The sequence below is a fragment of the Clupea harengus genome, chromosome 16 (assembly GCF_900700415.2).
Source record: "Clupea harengus chromosome 16, Ch_v2.0.2, whole genome shotgun sequence".
Taxonomy (NCBI): Eukaryota; Metazoa; Chordata; class Actinopteri; order Clupeiformes; family Clupeidae; genus Clupea; species Clupea harengus.
The window spans coordinates 18,526,435-18,546,434 of NC_045167.1; the positions used below are offsets into that span (position 1 = coordinate 18,526,435).

Sequence of the window (20,000 nt, forward strand, 5' to 3'; positions counted from 1 at the left end):
CCCTGATACACAACAGCTTGTGAACTGTGGAGAGTTCTCTCTGCTGCACCATCTGCCAAGTGTGTGTGTCTGTTTATCGGTGTGTATGGGTGTTACATTTACATTGTATGCGTGCACCTGTATGTTTTATAGTGTTGTTATGTGTGTGTGTGTGTGTGTTCATATATGATAATATTGTTGGTCATCTGTGTGTGTGTGTACCTGTTTGTCTCTTTGTCTGCTTGACCTGTGTACATCTGTGAATATGAGATTGGTGGTTGTCCTTGCATGGTTTCACCAATGACTTTGTTTCTGTATGTGCTTATGTGTGCGTGTGTGTGTGTGTGTGTGTGTGTGCGTGTGTGTGTGTGTGTGTGTGTGTGTGTGTGTGTGTGTTTGTGTGTGTGTGTGTGTGTGTGTGTGTGTGTGTCTTACAGTCCCACGGCAACACACACAAGCATGTGGAGCAGGTGGCCAGCACCTGGGCAGGCGCCGAGGACCTGAAGAAGGTGGACGAGGAGCTGGACAGCAGCATGGACCCTTCATCCAAGTGGAGGACTTCCTCCTCCTCCTCCTCCTCTGCGCCCAGCCAGTCGGAGGACGGAGGGCAGAAGACGGGCCTGCCCGTGTCCCAGACGGGCTCCTGGAGGAGAGGCATGACGGCCCAAGTGGGCATCACACCGCCCCGCTCCAAAGGCACGTCAGGCAGCCTCAAATCCCCTGGTACGACTGCCATCTCTCATCACAAGCACGTGCACTGAGGCACACACACACACACACACGCACGCACGCACACACACACACACACACACACACACACACACACACACGCACACACACACACGCGCACACACACACACACACACACACACACACACACACACACACAAACACATTCACCTACTCACACACACACACACACACACACACACACACACACACACATACTCACATACTCAAACACACACACACACACACACACACATACACACACACACACACACAGCACACACACGCACACACACACACACACACACACACACACACACACACACACACACACACACACACACACACACACACACACACACACACACACACAGCACATGCTAGTAATGCTCAGAGCACTGGATGCTAACTGACGAATGCACTCGCCTCACCCATCCGGCTCTGCAGCCCTTATTGTTGGATAGTATTTGACTCTGAGCCTCTTCACAATATCCTGGTTGCATTCAAATGTACAACAGTTTGTGAAGCCTAGACCACAACAGGAGCTTAAACTCCTGTGTAAACCTATATAGGCTGCAGAGAGTTCAGGGTTCAGAGAGTACATCAGGTTTCAGGATAGTTTTTCAGTGCACTCAGCGAAAGTGGAGGTGTGTGTGTGTGTGTGTGTGTGTGTGTTTGGCTTGAATTTGCTGTGCCTCCTGATTCCGCTGAGCTGGTGGAAGAGCAGCGAGCGCTGGCTGCGTCCGCGCACTGATTTGGCACAGCTGCGGCGCGCCCCGCTGGAGATGATGAATAGATGAGTCAAATTATTTGCAAATAAGCGGCGAAGCGCGCCTCACCTCGGCTCGATAAAGCCTGAATAATTCAGAGCGCGGTGGGGGAGGTGACGTCCCTGTGCGCAGTGCCGCCGTGCCACTGCGCTACTGTAACTGTTTTGTTGCCAGGTTTTTTGTTGTAACGAGAAGCTTGTGTTTTTTTTATTTATCGACAGGCAAAACGGACGACGCCAAGGCTTCGGAGAAGGGCAAGGCTTCGTCCAAGAGCGCGAGCATCGAGCGCTCGCCGTCCGATGCGGGGAAGAGCAGCGGCGACGAGGGTAAGAAGCCCCCCTCGGGCATCGGCCGCCCCCCCACCACGGGCTCCTTCGGGTACAAAAAGATCCCCGGCCCCTCTGGCACCCTCATCACGGCCAGCGGGGCCACCCTGTCCAGCGGCTCCTCCACGCTGGGCAAGGTGCCCAAGTCGTCGGCCATCGGGAAGGGCGCGGGCGCAGGCATCGGCAGCGGCGGTGGTGGTGGGCGCAAGACCAGCCTGGACGGCTCGCAGCACCAGGACGACGGGGTGTTGCTGGGCTGCGGCGGCTCCAAGGTGCCCCTGCAGTACCGCTCGCTCCCCCGGCCCGCCAAGTCATCCAGCGGGGTGGCGGCGGGTCGCGGCGGCGGGCACCGGTCCAGCTCCAGCAGCATCGACTCCAACGCCAGCGCCAAGGGGGCCGCCGCCGGCAGCGCCGGCCCGGCCACCATCCCCGGAGCCAAACGGCGCGAGCCCAAGGTGGGCTCAGGTCGCTCCAGCCCCATCACCGTCAACCAGACGGACAAGGAGAAGGTGGCCGTCTCCGACCAGGACGGCACCGCTCTCTCCACCTCGCCCAAGTCCAGCCCCACCTCCGGCGGCCAGTCGGGGCTCCGTCAGCCCGGCTCCAAGTACCCCGACATCGCCTCCCCCACGTTCCGCCGGTAAGGCTCCTGTAATCCTCTCTTTTTGCATTCCCCTCCAGCCGCCACACTGTGTGTGCACACACCCAAAAGCCATTATTCACTGTGTTTCATCACTGGAGCATAAAGATAGAGGGGACCTTATCAGTGAGAGTTTGAGCCTCTTGAAGGATGGGTTGGGGGGGGGGGGGGGGGGTTGGTTGGGGAGATGAAATATGCCTGTTTGCCGCAGACTATTGTTTCCCTTCATGCAGCCGGGAGAGCCAGATAGATCGGAGAGTAGAGCAGATAGATCCTCTCATCCATCACAGCAGCTTTTTTAAGGTCTTCATCTCCCTCCACAAATCTCCATAACTCTCCATGCAACTCCCACCATCTCATCAGCAGGTCCTGGATAAAAAGAATGTATAAAGTGATCGTAAGATACTCACTTCATCATGCTTTAGCATGGGAGGCGATCCATCACGGGTGGCTTTCCCCCACAGTCCAAGATGAGATCGCCATCTAGTGACCGTCAGGTGTAGTGGCAGGCAGTCAGTGTTCTAGAATCTAGGCGAAGGGCACCACAGCAGAACATAATGGGCAGGAAGCATTTGCCATTCAGGTTAGGTGGTTAGCTGCTAACTACTGTGTGCATTCAGGTTAGGTGGTTAGCTGCTAACTACTGTGTGCTGATTGCCGCTAACAGCGGGGGTGGGGGGGTGTTAGGCCATTTAATGCACAAATCTGTGTGTCATAGTGTGTGTGTTTGTGTGTGTGTGTGTGTGTGTGTGTGTGTGTGTGTGTGTGTGTGTGTGTGTGTGTGCGAATGTGTGTGCGCATGTGTGTGTTTATGGTACAAGCTTGCACACTTGCATTATTCAGGCCATGCAGAGGGGAGGACAGGGGTAGGTGTGGGCACCGTAAAGATGCGCCCCGTAGATATCAGTCACTTACCTCATTTGAACTCTGATGCAGTGGTAGCCACATATGGCAGATTGACCTCGTGTAGGAACAGATGAAGGTCTTAAACAGATGTTCAGATGATGTGGCTGGATTGGAGATGCAAGGGGAACACCAATCCAAATCTGCCTAACACCAGAGAGGGCATATTGGAGTGGAGACAAGCTTCTAGAGAACAAGTTTAAAGAGATCAAATCAACCACCCACAAGGGATGTGATTTCGGGAGTGTATTTTCTTGTAAAAACCCCAATTTTAATGCATTTATTAAACAGCTAACCATGTGTAAATATAATCGTAATCTCTGTGCGCAGTTATCACACTTCGGTCTTCCATTTCACTAATATGAAAAAATGTACTGTAATACATTTATGAATGCATCCATGCATAATTTATACTGTATAAAATATATTCTGGGGGATATGCACAACGGTTAATTCATCTTTTAAGTATAAGTTAAGGAGCAGTGCTCTGCTAAGGGGCCTGGTGCTGCTTATAAACCGGCGTATCTCTTTCCGTCCACAACCAGATTGTTTGGTGCCAAAGCTAGCAGCAAGCCCAGCTCCCCTGGCACACCTGACTCGGGCAAGTGCCCGTCGGCACTTGGCAGCCCCCATGGCACGATGGCGCGGCAGACGAGTCTGGACTCACCCTCTTCGGGCACGGGAAGCCTGGGCAGCGCTGGCGGTCAGAGCGGCGGCAGCAGCCCGCTGTACGGCAAGGTGCCCGAGCTGGGCATGGACTCAGCGGCCTCCAGCCCGGCGTCGGGTCTCTCGCTGCCCTCCAACGCCCGGCCATGGCCCACCACCCTCAGCACCTCGTCAGCGGGGAGCAGGGACACGCTCAGCTGCCAGAGCATGACCAGCCTGCACACCAGCTCTGAGTCCATCGACCTGCCGCTGGGCCACCACGGCCCCAAGGTCACGCGCACAGGCAGCGTCAAGTCCACCCTGTCAGAGGGGTGAGTGTGCGTGTGTGTGTGTCTGTGTGTGTGTGTGTGTGTGTGTGTGTGTCTGTGTCTGTGTCTGTGTCTGTGTGTGTGTGTTTGTGTTTGTGTTTGTGTTTGTTTGTGTGTGTGTGTGTGTGTGTGTGTGTAGGCAGGAGCGAGACAGCAAGGCAGTTTGTGGCCAGGGATTTAGGACTATATATTTACACTCTATGAGTGAGCTAGCCAATGAGTTGTGTGGAGAAATATTTGTTTTGGTCTTTGGCTTGTTTTCGTTTGTTGTAAGTCCACTCTCCTATATGTCTTTGTATATTTTTCTTGTCCTATTTAACAGTTTAATCCGTTTCTTTACCTTTAAAGATATGTGTTTTAAATGTTTTTTGCTTTCAAATTGTGTATGTAGTTCATTAATGACTTAACAACAAGCTAACCAAATATAAAGCTAGGAGTTTAATATTAGATATAATCTCTACTACAGTTTCTGGTTTTAATGTAGTATAATTATATAGTCTAATCATTTGTTGTCTTTTTTTCTGTTTTAACAGCATGCCCCTTGACAGAAACACTCTTCCCAAAAAGGGACTGAGGTACTAATACACCATTACAATACCTTCTCACATTCATCACGTCTCCTATAATGACAGTGCCATACTTCCCCAGACTCCTCCGAATCGAAGCACCCGTCATGCAGTTAGGCAGGAGCTATGAAATCACATTAGCCATTTCTGGATATTTATTTTTAAGCTAATGACCCAGTAGTCGTTTGACATTCAAAAAAAAATTCAAAATGACAGACCAAAAATTGGAAATATTCATGAAGCATAGCCTTGCTGAATGCCCACAGAGACACAGTTGCAGAATCCCTGTCTGTCTTTTCAGGGTATCTTCCGGTCTGTTTAAATCCAGTCGTCTAAGGGTCTTTTTGTTATGTTTCACGATGCCTGTATGTGGGTGCGTTTGCATTTTCACGTGTGCTGTCAAAAGGCCAAATCCCTTCTATGATGAATAGCATATAGATAACAAGCCACTCAAACCTCCCCTCTTTCTCACTCTCTAATGGCTAGCTCTATGTCCAGACCATGTCACCCCAAAAAGGTCACGCAGGAGTTCATAATTGAATCTAGACGAAGGAGAGGATGGGTCATTGTCTCTGCTTCTGCTGCTGGGATGAATAATGTGTCATCTTTGCTGTCCAAATAGCCTTCCTGTCCAGTTACAGAGGTCCCCCTAAAGGTCAAAATACCTCAAATTGGAGAGGGAAGCACTATAGCTAAAAGAAGGAAATTAGGTTCTTTTTTGATACAAAAATCTGTCTCTTCCCACTCGAAGTAAAATAAACTGTCTTATTCGGCTTTGAATGTGCTGCTGGAACAGTGGATTGTCGTATTTTGCCACAGGGCAGTTTGTGACATTGAAGAAATACAAAGACCTACTCACAGTGACAACTAGACGTGCCCAGGTCGCCTCGAGGCTGAAAGTTTAGTGAGAGTGTCAGCTTGTTAGCTAGAATGATGACAGGATGGCAGATGAGTTTAGAGAGGGAACTCAAAGGCTGTTTAGATTTAAGTTCTTATATTCAGCAACTTATACCTGTCGCAAATAGTTAGTGAGTTAGTGAGTAAGCATGAAAAGATGGAAGTAAGGAACTAGAGGCATGCTTTAGCAACGGGTTTACCCACTTTTTGTGAGGCCAAAGCTACTCACTAATTTGTGCAAAATGGCACCCTTACGTGAGTATGTATTGGGAGCTGTCAGACGTTCAAAACATCCATTTTTCTTTTTCAAACAGCGAGTCGGAGGAAGTCGCTTTCAGCGCCTCCACTGCTGATGTGTCCCTTTGTGTGTCCAGAAATCAGGGCTGGATACGTACCCATAATAGTGCTTCCTGCTCTAAGGCACCCCGACAAAGAACAATCAATGACCAATCATGTTGTTTTTTTTATATACAAAAGAAATTTGTAGTCAACAGAGTAGCACCACCTGCAAGACTAAAGGGGTTGCCGGTCTCCTAACGGCGCTTTTTTTTTTAGAAGGATGCGGAAGGCAGGTTTTTGATAGGATCTGATGTTTGAAAGCAAAGGGAAACTGAACTGGGGTCTCTTCTGACAGGCAGTGATGTTCCCTCATTCTCCCATGCCTCAGAAGTCTGGGGAAGAAGAAAAGAAAAAACGAATGAGCACGAACTCAATTATCGTCGTTAGGGGATTAAAGAGAGCATTTTTTTATATCCCGTGATAAGACTGGCCCCCCTGCCGAAGTCATTACTGAGTCAAAGGAAAACTGTCTGTGTTTAAGCAGACTCCGTCTCCTTGTCGTGTCCTCTTGTGGTGTTAGTGGTGCATTTATGGCTAGACCTAAATGAGTGAACTTTGAGTAGAACTCAAAGGCCCCTTTCTCTCTGCAACCCTTTGAAAAGGGAGACTGCGCCCACCCAACCTTCCCTTGAACCCGAGTCTGTAGTCATAGTAAGTTACTGGTACCACAGTAGCACAGATCTAGAGGCATTGCTGGAGGAACATTCTGAAAGAAATATGCATTATTGGCCATAATCCAATACAAACCATTCACTAATTTTAAACATATTCACCATCTTGAATACAGTCTTCAGTTGTGATGCCATTTTTGTGGACATACTTTAATGACTTAGTCACAGAAAGCCAAAGTTTGTAATGAGTTTGTGTAAGCGATGCCTGTCTAATCGATCCCTCCATTACCCTCCTGTTTGGCACAGGTATCCGCCCTCCTCCAGGCAGACGTCCAATGAGGAAGGGAAGGAGTGGCTGCGCTCCCATTCCACTGGAGGGCTGCAGGACACAGGCAGCCAATCACCTCTTTCTCCACCGGATACCTCCTGCAACAATGTTGGCAAATACCACTACTCAAACCTGCGTGAGTAGATGCTTATCACACAATATCACAGAAACTAGCATAGGCTACTATAAACCGGCTTTATACGTGCTCAGTTTGAATTTGAAACCCTTGGTTAAAATGTATTTAAGACACCACCATAATATAGGCTGTATACTACAACTTTGGAAAACATATAAGTAAATATCTCTACCATTAGATTTATATAAAATATTAGCATGTCTCTCATTGAATACTTAATGTCCCCCCCCTCTCTCTCTCTCCCTCTCTCTCTCTCTGTGTTTATTTCAGTGAGCCCTACTGGTATGTCCCAGTACAACCTCCCTGGCCCCAGCATGAGCCGGTCCAACAGCATCCCCACCCAGGACTCGTTTGATCTGTACGGAGAAGGCCACACGCTGGGTGGCAGCGCCACGTCTCTGGAGGACAGACCAAGGGGCATTAGTCGTTCCGGATCCTTCCGTGACAGCACTGACGAAGGTGATTCTGTTCTTCTCACACTAACAGACTTTTTTCTTTGTCTATTACATGTCATATGTATTCCTTTATATTGGTGCTGAGTATGGATTTGTACCCAATCACAATAAACCATTTTCTACAGGTGAAAGGTGAAAGATGTCTTGACACACTTGACTGCAAATCTAAATTAAAATAAAAGCTTCATAATCAACCCCACCTAACCCAACTACCAAACCCTTAATGGGCCAGTTCAGAAACCCATCCCCTTAGTTAACAGATGGTTTTTGACATTTGTTTTCCCCTGTTGTCCCTTCTCTCTCCCCGTAGTTCATGGCTCCTCATTGTCCCTGGTCTCCAGCACCTCATCACTCTACTCAGCGGTAAGCAGCGCCCCTCTTCACTCTCAATCTGCAGACAGCAACAGAACAGCAAACATGTCAGATGCACACTCAACTCTAATTGGCTGTATTAACAGGGCGAGAAATACAACTTTTGACTGACAGGTGTCACTGTTCTAAGGCCTGAGAAAGATTTGCAGAGGGCTGTAGTCTGACAGCAGCTTTTCCTCATTTCATATTCTCATGTAGAGAGGCCAATATGGTAAAGCAAGCACTCTAGGCAACAGTCTGAATGAGTCGACAGGTCAGGTTTATTGGTTAGTGGAGTCGGATGGGGAAAGGGGGTACAATCAATGACAGGAGTTTGCTTTGCACCAGCTCAGGAAGTTATCAGAAAGGTCTGGGAAGATTAGAGATTTTCAATGCAGTATATTTTCAATATGAGCATTGGTATTGTGTTCCCCTAAATATAGAGGACTGTGTAAATAATCCTATTGCCAGCACAAATGTCATTCCTAATTGCTTTCACTGTCTGATTTTCCATGATCTGATTTTATGAGTTATTTGTGTGATGTTTTAAGTTTGACAAATATTCAAAATATTTATTTTTTCCTCTTGTCCTTTTCTGTTGGCCATTTAATCATTTCATCTCATCTTTGGCATTATCAACCAGACCCACACACCTCATTTTTATACCGTATCATTTAAACTTTTCAAAACGTCACTATTTATTTCACCATATTTATTTTCCACACAACGCTATCCTGATCACGGGTTGAGATCATATTACGTCATATTACTCCTACCTCAAAGAAACATCACGAAACATCACAGCCATTACACGACTAAGCTCATTCACTTTTTTGACCAAAGGCCATAGATGATGGACAATGAAAATTATTGGCTTACAAAACAAAAACCTTTGACATTGTTTTTATTCTGTTGGACTTTAACTAGAGTGGAGTGACCCTCCCCATGTGGCATTGCTGTATGTGACTTTGCCACTGCTTGAACATCAATTTTCTTGCTTCCAGGTTCTTTCTTTTCTGGACAAGGTAAAGCCTGTGCTGTCAACATTGAGCTCTCCGCACAGATCAGTGTTTGTATTGCCCCTCAACACACTGAAGCCAATATACAGGCAGAACATGCTAGCAGTAATTGATCGATTGACATGAAATGTTAATCATCTAGCCACCTGTTTGTTTGGTGGGTAATGTCATTGTGTTACTATGGAAACTGTACAATGCATTGATTATTTGATTTACTTTTGAAATCTCATGGTTGATTTGAATTACGATTATTTGACTAATCCCTATATACACACGCCAAAATTTCACGTAACCTTCCAGCTGACACCATGAAGGATACACACAGATATTCACAGACAGACCTGTAGATACGCATTTACCCATGCTCTGTCACTGAGTAACTATAGTATACATCAGTTTGATCTCCCCCCTCCTGTGACCACATCATCCTCCATCCAATCAGCATTTTGCACCCCCTCAGTATCTTCATTATGTAACGAGTTCAAGAATATACACACCAGTCAGTCAAATCCAGTCGTCTGCATTCCCTAATGTTAATTCACTGTTGACATCTGGCCTTGCAGGATGCTCCTGACTGTGTTATCAACCCCAGTATTTCTTCTGTCACGTACTGAGATCAGGGCTGATGAGGTGTTATACATAAATGATGAAAGTACTGAGAATGAATAGGCATGATGTTCAGTGTTAGACTCTGTGTTAGTGCAAATGCCCATAAAGTTGAGATATGTGGAGTGCATAAAATGCACATGAGAATGTGATGATGTCCATATCCACGGTCGTTTTGTTGTCTGTTTAACGGTCCCTGCATGTTTTCCCGTTCCACAGACAGAGGAGAAGGCCCATTCCGAGGTGAGACGCTCGTCTTGTTTATGAGAGCCCCTAATGCACAGTCATGATTTTTATGCTCGAGGATATTGAGCCTATCAAAGCTGAAACACTGATATTACCACTCCACGTCCAAAATCAGCCTGTTTTCTTTGCTCTGTATTATATCATGTGCACCAATAGCCATATATTTTTTCCTTTTTTATATATATAAAGGCCCCAATAACATAACTTCTTTTGAACATTTCAATTTTTTTTTTTTAGAGTTTGCCCTTTGAAAAGCCTTTTAAGCCTTACATTCATTATCTTTCACAACTCATTCCTTTTCAAGGCTTCTTAAAATGAACATGGTAAAATAACGCGTACCATGGTTATCACTAAGCGTAACATTTGGGAAACTATCACATTGTACTGACAAACAGTCATCATTTCAAAACTATCTGGTTTTGGTATGGACTTTTAATGATCCTCCTGTCACTGTCTTTTATTTGATGCCTGTGCTTTTAACGTCATGCTTTGCCAAAAATATTACACATCAGCACCTCTAAATCCTTATCTACATATCACGTCTTCATACTAGCAGTCTGGTAGATTATACTAACACAGTGCAAATGAATGATGGGCTGTTCTGTATCTGTGCAATAACAACCGTATGTATATCATGTCGCCCCTATGGGGCAGGAAGCCTAAAGTTAATTGTTCTCTTCTCTTTTCAATCAAGGGCCAAACTGTCCAAAATACCACGGTAAATAGCATTTATTCATGATGCCCCGTTTTGTAGTAGACTTGTTAGTCATCCTTAGACCATTTTCTCGACTTTTTTGTATAAAAAGGCCCTAAGTGCTTTTCACTTGCTGTAAAGGGTCGTGTTTATTTTCACAGGTGGGGTAATGGCAGTTGTTAAACAGGGTATTGCTTGGCTGTGCTGTTGGCTTCGGGTGAAGCATATTCATAATCACAATTCGTTTGTGTGTTTCTGAACAGCAAATTAGGAAATTGAGAAGGGAACTGGATGCTTCTCAAGAAAAGGTTGCGGCTCTGACTTCCCAGCTTTCGGCCAACGTAAGTGATCTTGTCAATTAACAAAAATGTCATTATTGAATCATGCAGTCATTTATCTGTTCTGGTAGATGTCTTTTGACTACTGATATGTTGCATGCTGGTATCTCCTAGCACACATAAATAAATAAATAAACAAACCTAAGGTTGCCAGGCGTTTTTCCGTCATCAGCATCCTTAAACTCGGCAAGGCGCTCTGTAATTCCGCTTCACTTTGCTTCACTCCCGACTGCTCCTCTAAGCTGTCCCCCCCCTGTGTGTCCACCCAGAGATAAAAAAGCACATTTCTGAAGTCTTACTCACTCGTTATATGAAGGCGGGGGCGTCAGAAACGGGAGCGTGTTTATCAGAACTTGTCCTCTGGGATAATGGCTCTCCCAGCAGGGGCGTCTCTCTTAGGCAGCCTTCTTAGGCAGCCTAATTCACGAGCTTTGGAGGAACTCGTTGTGGAGAGGCAAGAGTTAGCCTGGCAAGCCTTTGTGAACCAAGTCACGGGTTTGGGGGGGGGGGGGGGGGGGGTTGGTTGGGATGGGAAGAGGGGAGGATGGGATACCTATTTTAGAAACGATGAAGCCCCAACATCTTTTTTGTATTTCTTCTCTCGTTCCCTTTTTTTTGTCTGGGGGAATAGTGAGCACTCTTGTCTCTCAGTTTGATATGGGTGTGTGTGAAGTGTGTGATCAAGCGTGAGACACACAGAGCATGCCTCCCACCTCTGATGATGGAGTGACAGTGGAGAGGGGAGGAGCGGAGAGGGGAGGGGATAGGGGAGAGGAGAGGAGGGGAGGGAGGGGAGGAGTGGAGGCATGAGGATGAACTGTGCTGTTGCTGTAGAGAAACTTTTCAAAGGGGAGGAAGAGTACAGTCATGACAGGCACTTTTGAGACATTTCTCAGGGGGTTTGCAAAAAAAAAGAACTTTCTCTGTGAAATGTGGATGAGGGAGGGTGGTACTTTCTAGTGCATGACTCTTTCTATGAAAAGTACATACTGTAACCCACTCTGTGGCAATAAATAGAGGAATTCATTCACTTGACCCTAAACCTTGAGGTCTTGATTTAAGGTCTTGTCAGGACAACGTTGGTTTGAAAATGCCAAACAGAGAATTGAAAAGCATTAAGCTCAATCCCAATGTTATTCTATTTGTCATTACGACCTTAAGGCGATATTAAGGTCGGACAAACATTAGTTTGTTTACAGTTCACCAGGTTGGCACAGGCGGTCACTTCTCTTCTGAGCAGCAGATGTTGCATCGGATTGGAAACTGTTTGCTAATTGCTAAAGGTCAGTGTCAGGCATTTAACTTCACACTTCGCCGGTCGGATTAGCTTAATGAGAAGTCCATCGCAGTGCCAGTGAGTGAGTGTGTGTTTGGTTTGCGGTTCTCTCTGAAGATCATTAATGGAACACTTTTCTACACGTCTCTTTGTTTACAGTTCTGTGTGTTTCAGACCTGTGTCAGTTTCAGATAAGCCTGAGAGGAAGCATCAAGGCTCCATGTTGTTTTGGTATGGGGGCTCCATGTTGTTTTGGTATGGGGGCAAGTGGTATATCTTGATTAGCACTGCTGTTTGTCCACACTGCTGCTCTCTCTCTGTAACCCAATCACGGTAAGGGGGGAAAGGGGGTGACTGCCCCGTGAAGGATTAGTGGGGAAAGCAGTTTTGGTCAGAGTCACTTGAAGCTGTGTGGCTGTTTTGCCCACCCCCCACCCCCTCATCTCCGCCACCCACCCACCCCAAGACTGGATTACATTCCTCACTCTATCTCGTATTAAAGGAGAGGGTTTAAGAGTTCATCACCTCTCCATCTCCCCTCAACATTCTGCGGGTCCTTTGCCACCTTTCATCTCCTCATTCCCCCCCCCCCATCTTTCTATCCCTCCTTTAGTCTGTGGCTGCAGTTGTTTTTTCTCTGTCACCCATTTCCTCCCCTTTTGATCCCTCTCCCAAACTCTCCCCCATGTGCCTAGTAGCAGGCGAGTGACCAGTCTTGGCTGCTGCAGCTATAGCTCGAGGTCTAGCACTAGTGCGCGCGCGCGCGTGTGTGTGTTTGTTTCAGTAAGCATGGCCGAGACGAGAGGCAGCACTCTGGCAAGCTCTCTGATCTGGCCTCCCCTGAATCGTTACCCTGGCAACAGTCAGAGGTCAGGGGTCAGGGGTCGCGTTGTCAAAGGCAGCCGTGACCTCAGGACCAAGCGAGTGCAGACGCAGATGCAGGCGCGTACGCGAATCAAGGACCGCCGGGCATGTGCGGAGACGCGGCTGCCAAGTGGACAGGTGGGCACGTGGGTGGCCCGGGGGTAGCAGGTTGGACGTCACGCTGGGACCTGGGATGGATGTGGACATGTGACATTTACAAAGGTTACTCCCTGTGGGACAGAAAGGAGGTGGTGGGGGAAAGGAGGAGGATGAAGAGCAGGATGGGGTTGTTTTTTTGGACATCTTTTCTCCATAGGTTCATGGTTGCTCATCGTATCATGACCACATGATGTGGCTTAGCAGTGGCAGGTTACCTAACATTGGATGTTATCTTTAAATGACTCCAAGAAGAGCTTCAGTTAATTAGCACTGAATCTGTGTGTGAAAACATGGGCAGGAGGGGGATTTTTATCTTATCTGGCAGGCTGAGAGTGCAGGTGTATACGATGTATTTATGGAGCTTGAGCTCTGGAAATGCTTATGTCTCTAAGCCCTTCTCCTGTAGTCTCACTGAGAGGGCCATGGCAGCGAGCAAAGTGCCTGGATTTGGTGCACTCATCTGGGGTGGGTAGTCAGGACTTGTGGGTGTGTGGTGGTAAAGTTGGGTAGCTGACAGCAGGTAGCCGAATGAGGTTTATTTTGGTGTCATTGGAGCTCATCGGCTGAGAGTTGTTGTGATGCTCATGCAGTCTGTTTTGTTTGTTGGCCTGAATTTTATTTATTGGCCTGCATGTTGTTCGCACACTGTTGTTTAATTTGCTTTGCTAATAGAAGTAGGTGGTGATGTATCATCTATCAAAGTAGGAAATATTTATGCTAATCTAAAATTCTGTTTGTGTGTGTGTGTGTGTGTGTGTGTGTGTGTGTCTGAAAATCTATTTCCTCCACAAAATGGATATCGCAGTGCTCAGTGTCTATGCTTACGCCTCTGTTTCTGTACTTAAGCCCCACCGCGGTGAGAGCAAGCCCTCTAGGCTCATGTTAGAACAAGGCTCAAACACGATCCTTTGAACTGACTGGTGTTACATTAGCATCCCAACCCACTTCAGTCCCATCCTACCAGGCTAACAGGGAAGTGGTTAGCGATGTAGCGCAGAATTGTAGCACACCGTTTTATACATATATATATTGAGGCTTTATACCAAATAAAATGTAGTATTACTGTTTTGTTGGTATTGCTGTATTGTTTCTGACAGACTTGAGTTTTGTGAACTACAGGTTCCACAGGTTTCCAGAGGTTTAAAATATTATCTTAGGGTCATCCCTCTGTCATATCAGAAGGCCATAAAATAAGAAAACAACATGGCAGAAATAGTTTTTTTCTTTCTTTTTCTTTTGTTCATGGGCCATGTTACTTACCAGGGTGTAAATGGGAAATAGAGAAGAAGCTCCTCACCCTGTGATGACTGTTCAGTTCCATCTCAATGCGTCCACAGTTTTGCAGTGTCATGTCAAGCACCTCTGCCAAGCTAACAGCACCATTTTTTTCCTTCTCCTTCTCCTTTTCTTTTTTGTTTTGTTTGTTTGTGTGTTTGTTTGTCTGTTTTTGTTGGTCTGTACCCTTTTGACAGGCTCACCTGGTGGCTGCCTTCGAAGGGAGCCTGGCGAACATGACCTGTCGGCTGCAGAGCCTGACCATGACAGCGGAACAGAAGGTACCGTACCCAAGAGTCTCTCTCTCTCTCTCTCTCTCTCTCTCTCTCTCTCTCTTTCTCTCTCTCGCTCTCTCTCTGTCTGACCCAGTAGCACTCTGCTAGCGCACTCAGGGCTCGCACTCCGAGAGCGGACGGACATCTAGTTCCCTCTGTCAGCCTCGATGCCACATCTCCTCAGAAATAAAAAAAATAAAAAATTGTTAATGGTTGGATTCGTCGGAAAGTTTGGAAACTTGCATTCGGGCTGAAGCAGGGAGTCATTTTTAGAATGTTGCACAGGTTTTGTTAAGGTCTAATCTCAGGCAACTTCGATTCCCACAGAATCTTTTTTTTAAAGTAGGATACAGATTTTGTGTCAGGGGATCTAATCACGGTAGTTATGCTGCCACATTCGCGGTGAGAGAAAAAATACCCCCTCTGACAAATTATTTTTAGTCACGTTGGTGCTTTGCATCAGATGGAAGAAAAATACACAGTCACGCCTCACTGCATTTGAAACACATAAAGGTGTCAGATGCTTTTGTTTGTTATTCTTGCAGAGTTGTATGCCCTAGTCAAAAGCGTATAACCTTAACTCCCCAGGTAATGGCGTAGTAAGAAAGACATTGAAATGAGCAGTGTGTGTGTGTGTGTGTGTGTGTGTGTGTGTGGCAGAGACTGAGAGGGAATAAGTAAGTCCATACATATCTACAAAAACATATGTGTGTGTCTGTGTGTGTGCATCAGAGATACCTCCAGATAGTCACGTTGGTGCTTTGCATCAGATGGAAGAAAAATACACAGTCATGCCTCACTGCATTTGAAACACATAAAGGTGTTAGATGCTTTTGTTTGTTATTCTTGCAGAGTTTTATGTCCTAGTCAAAAGCATTTAACCTTAACTCCCCAGGTAATGGCATAGTAAGAAAGATATTGAAATGAGCAGTGTGTGTGTGTGTGTGTGTGTGTGTGTGTGTGTGTGTGTGTGTGTGTGTGGCGGAGACTGAGAGGGAGTAAGTAAGTGCATACATGTCTACAAAAACATATATGTCTGTGTGTGTGTGTGTCAGAGATACCTCCAGATGTAACCCGAGGCAGCCAAACCCCCCCCTCATCCTGTGCACACAACAGTCAGCAGCCCCAGAGTCGATCAGCCCTTACAACCCCCCCCCCCCCCCCCCCCCCCCCCCAACCCCCCTAATCCTCCCTGAATTAAATTCCGTCTCTTTCCAGGGACGTCTTTGTTAAGTAGACACCAATTTTTAATTAAAACCCCCGAAACCCTATCACCAGCCCTGAGTACTTTGGATGAATTGCAAAGGCTGTTCTTTCATCTAATGATTGTGGCATCAATGGAAGGCAGTGTGATGTGTATGTTATACTAAGTAGGTGGTAAGAAGGATGAAAAACTCCAAAAGCATATTGCCAAACCATATGCCTCTGCAATCTGCTGCCGGGCTTATCTCGCTGGGAGATGCGAAGGGAGAAGTATCTGATGGGGAAAGCTGACAGCTGTCACTATGTGTGTACTACTCGGGAATAGCAACTTGGCCATGCCTGCAGATTCTGCCCCCCGCCCCCCTCATATTGCACTGAAACATTTATGAAGTCGATACTTATTAGTCTTCTCCAACTGTAAGTCTTTTCACTTGGGGAATTGGGTTCAATGTATGTAAATCTAAATCTTCACCAGGAGGGTGTCATTATGAAGGAGATGATGAGATGTGTGTATGTGTAGAGGTTTGTGTGTGTGTGTGTTTGTGTGTGTGTGTGTGTGTGTCTCCATGAGTTGTGCATGTGTGTGTTAGTCACAGATAGCCACTGTGTTGTAAAATGCCTCTGACCTCCACAGGAGTCGGAGCTGGCTGAGCTGAGGGAGACCATCGAGGCCCTGAAGGCCCAGAACACAGACGCACAGACGGCCATCCAGGTGGCCCTCAACGGCCCCGACCACCTCAGAGGTAACCAGCTGTCCGTACCCTCACCACTGAGGCTTTTAACCAATCATGTCAGTCAGTTAAACATGACAAAGTCATAGAAGAGACACTGTCACTGATCAAATATACTCAATTTATTTTAGAAATATAATGCAACTGAGCAGTGCCATTGATTTTGATCTTCAAGAATCTCTCAAAGACTCGTCTCTTCTGAGAACACCTCCTCTCATAACACCTCTGACACCTTAACTCGGTCTTGCTGTGAACTCCTTTACCTGATCTCCTTGACAAAGTGTCTTTTTGAAGAGATTTAGTAGTTAGTTATTAGTCTTCTCCAACTGTAAGTCTTTACACTTGGGGAATTGGGTTCAATGTATGTAAATCTAAATCTTCACCAGGAAGGGTGTCATTATGAAGGAGATGATGAGATGTGTGTATGTTTAGAGGTTTGTGTGTGTGTGTGTGTGTGTGTGTGTGTGTGTGTGTGTGTGTGTGTGTGTGTGTGTGTCTCCATGAAATGTGTGTGTTAGCCACTGTGTTGGTCCGTGCTCCATGGTCTCCTACTGTACGGAAGCTACTGTGTTGTACGGAGTGTTCCTCACGCTTTGGATGAAAGCATCTGCTAAATGAGTAAATGCAAATGTATAATACACATCCTCTTTCCGGCATCAGATCACCGAATCAGGCGGCAGCACTCATCTGACAGCATGTCCAGCATCAACAGCGCCGCCAGCCACTCCAGCATGGGCAGCGCCAAAGACGCCGAGGACAAGAAGAAGAAGAAGAAGAACTGGGTGAGTACAGGGGGTCAGGGGTCAACAGGGTTGGGGGTCGAGATGGAGGGTGAGAGAAAGAGATGAGGAACAACCTTCAACGTCCCCTCGCTAAGGCATTCACGCATCTGCCTCTAATGCCCATTCTAGTTCTGTTTGTTGGCTATGTGCTGACATGAACAAGTCACCTGGCTGACGGGCCAACACAGCCTGAAGGATAGTTTGATGAAGTCTCTCAGATTTGCTGGAAAGGTTTTTTGGAAATCAAGACTGTCCCTGGCCTTACCTATAGAGAAAGAGAATAATGGCTTCACAGCATGACACTATGGTTGGTGGATGACACATTTAGAAAATACCAAGAAGGGTACCATTCAAGTTCCGTCTTTGTTTTTAAGCATGACGACTTGGGTGGATAAAAATGGAATATGTGGTTCATGATTTCTCTCACAGTCATTTTTAGAGTAAACATTAACAATTCAGTATCACCACTCACTGTCATATTTTTAGAGGCGCCAATTTCTGTTTCAAGTTTCCGGTTCAGAACGAGCTACACAATAGTAGATGCACTCAGACTTACCAAGCCATCTTAAGAAACTCTGTCACTCAGTCAGTCTCTCATAACCTCCTGCTTTGTGGTTCCACCTCTTCTCTGGCCCACCCCCTCACTTTTGACTCCAGCAAGGGAATGGTAGACGACCAAAGGTGAATATAAACAGCCTTCATAGCTCCCAGCATGCTCTTGTGCGGGTGGTATAGAAGATGGGGTAATGGGGAAGGAATGATCCAGTCAACCCCCCCCCCCCCCCCCGTGTAGTTTCCCCTTTGCCTCTCCTCATGTTGTCCCTGACTGAGTACCTGATCCCCCCTCGGGAGTCCAAGAGTCCTTTCCTGTTTTGTATTGCAATGTGTCTTGCTCCCTGTAGAGACTGTAGAAGTCCTTTTGTTTTCCTTTTTTGGAGAGTGCCCTTGTTCAAGTGTTCCTCTACTTCTCCCCCTGGCATCTCAAGTCATTCCATTCCTCCACTCCTTGCATTGAAATAAATTATGTTTGGTGTTAGACGATTGAAAGCCGTGCATGTGTTATGGTGTCTGATAACTATGATATGCTTTGCTAGTTTTGTGATGATCATGCATATGGGAAATTAAGAAAAATACAAATACAAAGGATACAAAGGATTAAAAAACACTCCGGGATGAACTTTTTGCCACAGGTTTTCACAACAACTGTTCAGCCATCTTTGTTTAGTCTTAGAGTACTCAAGTAGAGCCTGTGGCTGTGTATGGAGAAGGAGCTAGCAAGACCCTGTTGGCGCTAACATCGTGGCTTCCCACCCTCACTGAGCCAGTTTAATGAGAGCAAAGTTTAACCTGCCCCCATTAATACAAATGAGATCTTTATTTATGTAGCGCTAAATTATTCAGCTGTGTAATTCCTGCCTGCTCTCTCCCGCTGCGTGAAGCACCTCAAACCTGTCGCTCAAAGGTTAGCCAAGTGCACAGGCCCCCCCGCCGCGAGCGCAGCTAATTTCGCCCGCGAGAGCGGAGCAGCATGCTAACACCTGCACACAAACTATACACAGCGACACACACACAAAAACACACACACACACTAAATCACACATTCATACAAAGCACTGGGCCAACTGTTTATACCCTGAAGTTAGACTGTATCCTTTAAAAGGGAGCAGATATCTGTTCTTTGTAAAAGAGCTGGGGGTAAAAAGCACACTGTGGGCCTAATTCTGAAAGAGCACACAGAACACATACACAGTTCACCTTGACTTGTACTGCAAGTCTGTGTAGATAAAAGAGCCTGCAAAAAAAAAGTGCACATGTGAAGTTTGAATCTTATTACCCAACCGTCTATGTGTGCTTGGCATTGTAATAAAATGTATTTGACACTGTCTGAAAGCTAGAGAGAGCGCAGCCGGGAGTGAGGCAGGTGGGTTGGTGGTGATATATAGGGCGGGTGATCAGGCATGCGGTCACCACGCCTCTAGTGGGTGAGTTTTGAGCGTGGGCTTGTTCGTAACGGTCGGTGTGTTTTGTCTTCAGGTGGCTGATTCCATCCCTGCCCAGGTCAGTGTTACCGGTACACACCAGCGTCCCTATTCTGGATGCGCCCCCTCTTCAACCCCTTTTCTCTCATTCCACCTCTACAGTTCGCCCCCTTTTCTCCTCCTCCTCCTCCTCCCTCTCTCTTTTTCTCTGCCTCCTGCTCTGAGGCATCATCCCCTCGAGGCATCTGCATGGCAACAGTCTTCTCTCTTTCTTCCTGTCTCCTCCCGTGATTGACAGCTCATACCCACTGTGTTTTTCCCCCCAAGAAAAACAAAACAAACAAAAAAAAAAACAGAACCACAGGCCCAGAAACAGAAAACAAACACAAACGTACTGGTGGCCCAAACTCACAGCTTCCTTAATTATCATCTGTTATGTTTAGACCTTAAATACACAGTCCTTGGCAAAGTGCTAAATATAATCAAAAGGGAACTCCCTCTTGGAGCATTTCCTCCCAAAAGCTTTCTTTTCTACATGGGCTGGCCCTG

General features: G+C 46.6%; 1 protein-coding gene across 3 annotated transcripts in view; it reads left to right on the forward strand.

Annotated features, from left to right (window-relative positions):
• The window catches only part of nav3 (neuron navigator 3), a 165,691-nt gene that overhangs the window by 129,599 nt on the left and 16,092 nt on the right, over positions 1–20,000 (forward strand). For 2 of the 3 annotated variants that reach the window (XM_031583052.2, XM_031583053.2), the window contains exons 15-30: positions 417–702; positions 1,700–2,444; positions 3,893–4,324; positions 4,855–4,896; positions 7,041–7,198; positions 7,469–7,657; positions 7,964–8,016; positions 9,009–9,029; positions 9,849–9,872; positions 10,570–10,593; positions 10,833–10,910; positions 14,679–14,762; positions 16,594–16,702; positions 17,351–17,472; positions 18,130–18,153; positions 19,507–19,530. In XM_031583052.2, coding sequence (XP_031438912.1) covers positions 417–702; positions 1,700–2,444; positions 3,893–4,324; positions 4,855–4,896; positions 7,041–7,198; positions 7,469–7,657; positions 7,964–8,016; positions 9,009–9,029; positions 9,849–9,872; positions 10,570–10,593; positions 10,833–10,910; positions 14,679–14,762; positions 16,594–16,702; positions 17,351–17,472; positions 18,130–18,153; positions 19,507–19,530 — 2,415 coding nt within the window. The remainder of the gene's footprint in view (positions 1–416; positions 703–1,699; positions 2,445–3,892; positions 4,325–4,854; positions 4,897–7,040; positions 7,199–7,468; positions 7,658–7,963; positions 8,017–9,008; positions 9,030–9,848; positions 9,873–10,569; positions 10,594–10,832; positions 10,911–14,678; positions 14,763–16,593; positions 16,703–17,350; positions 17,473–18,129; positions 18,154–19,506; positions 19,531–20,000) is intronic. The other variant, XM_031583054.2, reaches the window with a different exon arrangement.